Consider the following 4,851-nt stretch of genomic DNA (forward strand, 5'->3'; position numbering starts at 1 on the left):
TTTGTGTATATAGATAGCATGGCACTGCACTTGAGGGTTTGTGAATTAAACTGAAAAAAGCATGTTAATTGATACAAGAGAAATGATTACATGATGGAACATGCATTTACGTTGTCGTCGCTGAAAAAGGAGAGAAAGTTGTCTTGGGCATGAGATGAAGGCTGGAAGACGTTTCTAACATAACCGGAGGGTGCTCTACGGTCATATACTCCGGGGGCATAAGGATGGTAGACCAGATGCTGTTCAACATATGGCCAAAACTGAGCTCTTACTTTCCCTGTGCTCCTTACCCTCTTCAGCACCTTCTTTGGATCCACATATCCTCTCACTACCACCCTGCTCTCCTTTCTGTTCACCTCCACAGATTTCACTCCTTTTATTGAACTCACTGCATTTCTCACTCTTCTTTCGCAACCATCGCAGTCCATTCTCACTTTTATCTCTGCTGTCTGCAACATAATATATATCTCAAGGAATCATACAATTAATTATAGAATTCACTATTGCCTCTCTCTCTCTCTATATACTTCATTCTTACCTGCATTGCTTTCTGCTTGGTCCTAGTGCTGGTTACAGTGCAAAAGTTGGAGAGGTAATCTAGTGCACCCATTTTCTAGAAATCAAACCAAAGCCAGATAGTGAGAGTGTGATTCATGAATGGTGTTTATATAGGGGAGTCTCTAAAAGATTCAGAGGACTAATTAAGGCGCAAAAGCAGGTTTCTTGATAATTATATTATAAACTGTAATTATTACAGGGGACATTTGCTCGTAAAAGATCACCAACTGTGCTATGTTTTATTGACTTTTTTTTAGAATCTTTATATTTATTTTGTACAATCATTATTATGCTTTACTTTTCCACAGTTCACTAACAAATTGCTCCAATAATGCCTTTTATTATATGATTATAATCACTGTGTTATATATTGAATGGTTCAATATCTTATTTCGTGTTCATAAGAATTTTCTTTTTTTCTTTTAATATTTTTCAAAAACACACTAAAAAGTAAAAAGAAAAATAAAGAACAATTCATAATATTTATCGTAAAGTAATTAAGGGTATTCTAATTAAAAGTTAAGTAATATAAAAGATAACTTTAAAAAAATCTTATAAAAATGAGACAAATAAATATAAAAAGAGTCTTATATAAATGAATATATTATAATTCTCTCATTTGCAATTTTGACCCAAAACCCATCATTTGAGCTACATTTTCTCTTGTATAAAAAAAGTCTAATTCCAACAAAAAAATACAGCCTAATTAAAATTATATCCATTGTGATTAAAGAATTTCAAAAATAAACTATATGCAGTGACAGTTTTATATCCTATCATCTAAATATAAATTATCATGATAATTTTGTTTACTTTCATTATAATTATCTTAAATCATATTAACGATCATTTTTAATTGATTGAAATTAAAATACAAAAGTATATTATATTATTATTGTATGATCATTAACCTCAAAGTATATACAAAAAGATTATCTAAGACAGTTTCAAAATATTTAGCTTAATATTGATAGGATATGAAGTATGAACAAATACTTAAGAATTTTAAAATTTTATTAAACATAAATATGTGTACACAAATATACTCTCAGATATTTATAGACTTCCAACCTCAAATGCTAGTAACACGCATGGCGTTAGCATCCTAGTTTCCAGAGCTAGAGGGGTTGCGTACTTGCGTAGTATGTAACTATGCATGAGATCTTAGGTCTGATATTTATTGTCACCATTGTACACCAAAAATGAGAAAATACTTGAGGGAAGTCACAAAAACTCGTATAACTACTGCTTGTAAAGCTATTTACTCGAGTGAACAAACTGCGAACACGATGAGATACCATTGAAAACTAGCTAACTACATGGGGTCTTATGAATATAGTTAGATCTGAACGGAAGTGCTAATTAATAAACCATTAATTCACATAATATGGGTTATGATTTCAATTATTGTCTACTAGTAACTAGTAATTAATTGATGTCTTCAGTTTGGTTCATATTTTATTTTTTATTGGTTCCCACTCTGTTAAAAAGGTTTGCAAAACTTGGTTAGAAAATGAAACATAAATGCTAATATACTATACCAGAAAGATCTAACTCAGTAAACTTTTCTGTATTGTGTTTAATTCTTATAAATAAAAAAATAAATACTAGTACTATATATTAGTTACTATTGTACATGGCCCAATATGGGCATTATTCTACTCCGAAAGAGATAAGATATGGTTATAAGATGTATTAATTAAGTCGAAATAAAAAACAAGAGCGGCGCTACGGCGGGACCGATTAAGTTGAAGGAGAAGCAACCATGGAATATGATTTAATACTTTCCGCAAGCATAATGTTGATTAATGATTATCGATTCAATCCCAATCCCAATGCAAGGGCTCAATAATTTGTTATTGTTTGTTGCCTACCGAAAGTGTAAAGTTGCTCTTCTTTAGACCCATCAGAAATACAAAAATAATGAGCACGATCAAAACTTTTTGTTGAGTTGTTTGTGGAGATGGATATATATAAGGTATATAATTAACGAATGATATGAAGTACGGAACAACACAAAACGTAGACCATTAGATAAAATAAACGGATGGGATGTGTGACCTTAACTGGTAGAGTAGACAATTTTCAAACTTTCTGAAATTGCAACTCAGTCCCGATATGATTATGACTTATGTAAGTTTGCTGTAATTGCAAAAAGATAAATATGATTGAAGAATGAAGAGAAAAAAAAAAAGCCTATCTATCAGAGGGAGGCAGCCACATTGTTCAAGGGGATTTTGTTGGGTAACCACACCATACTTTTCAATAATAGTGGATGACTTTTCTCATGTCATTTGGATATATCTACTCGTTGATAAGAAAAAAAGTGTCACGCATATTACAAATTAAATTTCTTTTCCATGGTTGAGGGGCAGTGTTACAAACAAGTGACAATGAAATGGAGTTCACATGCACAAAGAACTATTTTCTTGAACATGACACGGTTTTCCAAACCTACTATGCAGGATGTTGTTTCAAGAACCTATACTATACATAGGCACATTTTGGATTTGTGTTCCAACAATTGGCTATTTGATCATCGTACTCGATCTACTAATTTGAATGGGAAGACACCTATAAAATTCTTCATTGGCAATTGCCTTCATACCAACTTCAGGGTCTTTAGGTCGTTGTGTTATGCACACAATCAATCTGAAATGGAACAATAGCAGAGGTCACATGCCAAGGATGGAAATTGTATTAATTGGAAACCAATGACTTCTTTGTATCACAAGATGTGAACTTATTTGAATTTGAATTCCTGTTTGCACAAGAAATCATTACACCTAGCCATGTGATACGAACAACTATTCTCAACTATTCTATTCTACTGCTACAGCTAAGGAACTAAGGGAAGCTAACTGAGGTAATTGTTCTCAATTTTTTTTTTCATTCCACTTCTTTTACATATTTATACTACTATAGCTAACAGAAATTCAAATTGCTGTAACAGAATTATCACTACCAACAAACTAGTGGAATGCTGTAACAAACTCAGGAAGATTCTACAAGCACTTGGAGCCTTGGCGCAATTGGAACTCAAATGAAGGCCTGCAAGTAAGTGGGCTTCTTACTCACTCTTCTTGGCCTCTTAGTAGCTTCTGCAATGTGGCCTGTGTTCTGTTGCTGAATTGCTATCACCATGATCCTTCTATTGATGTCACTCCAAAAAACTTTGTTAATGAGATACCCACAGGCACTAACAACTATGTTTTTCTTCACATTGTCACTATAGTGAATAGGATCATGACGTAAGGAAGGTACCTTGACCATAAATCTTTGTTAGGTCTAAGACAATTAAATACTATATTTTAATGATAAAAAATAAGGCATAAGATCGATTACTCTATGATAAAAGTTTGATGATTTATTAGTACTACAGATCGAGCTAAAATTTGTCTTATGTAGAAAAAACTATGTACATTATAACTTGTTTCGTCAGCCCATTCCTGAGCTTTGCCTGAAGGCTTCTTCTGATGAGGAGACTACTATGAATTAAGGCATCTTGAAGACATACAAGTCATATATGCATTCTTTATGCATTTTGTGCTTGGCTTTCATTTATCGCATTACTGTCCTCATGTTCAGCTACCAGCAGAAGTTGATTTTTAAAGAGTTAATGATCTTGCTTTGGAACACATGCTCGTTGATGTGCAGACATTAGAGGGTCAATCTTAAAATGATTTTTTATAGACAGGCAGCATATGGGAAGTGAAGCAATGGTGAGCCTATATTCTTATTGTCAGTCTATTCTGAGATATTCATTGGAGAATTTGCTTGGAAGAATGTAAATATAAAATCAGTTTGTGTGTGGATTCAACACACAATTCCTGAAACTTTATAGTAGTATTTTTTACGGTATTATATTACATTTACATTTAGAGTTTCATAGTAAAGGCCTTTTATGAAGTATTTCATCTTTTATTTGTTTAATGACTTCTATAGGACCTTTGAGGAGGTAAAAGTACAACTCTGTATTGAATATTTATTGAAGGTTTCACTATTACAATTATATATTGTTCTTTATTTTTATTTACGGCCGATGTGTAGATTGTATTAGGATTGATAATGTTTAATTATTCAATGTTTTGAACAAATGTTTGTTGCCACTCGCTAGCATCAATACCGAATTTGAATTCAAAACTTGTGTATACTAGTGCTCCTTAAAACAAGGAGCTCCCTAAACTCCCGCATCCGTCATGGGCTTCCCATCAGTCTAGACAAAGGAAAAAAAAAATGCTGAAACCTATTTGTTCTGAGTAAAGCAATGACTGAACAGGGACGTATAAGGTA

General features: G+C 32.8%; 1 protein-coding gene across 1 annotated transcript; it reads right to left on the reverse strand.

Moving 5' to 3' along the window:
* Nucleotides 1-686, reverse strand: LOC114399197 (heavy metal-associated isoprenylated plant protein 21-like). The gene is made up of 2 exons (XM_028361332.1): nucleotides 539-686; nucleotides 1-449 (listed from the first exon to the last, which is right to left on the reverse strand). Exons 1-2 carry the CDS (start codon nucleotides 608-610, stop codon nucleotides 87-89), a joined length of 435 nt encoding a protein of 144 aa, XP_028217133.1. The 5' UTR covers nucleotides 611-686; the 3' UTR covers nucleotides 1-86.
* Nucleotides 687-4,851: the final 4,165 nt, after the last annotated feature.

Source organism: Glycine soja, chromosome 19, assembly GCF_004193775.1.
Source record: "Glycine soja cultivar W05 chromosome 19, ASM419377v2, whole genome shotgun sequence".
NCBI lineage: Eukaryota > Viridiplantae > Streptophyta > Magnoliopsida > Fabales > Fabaceae > Glycine > Glycine soja.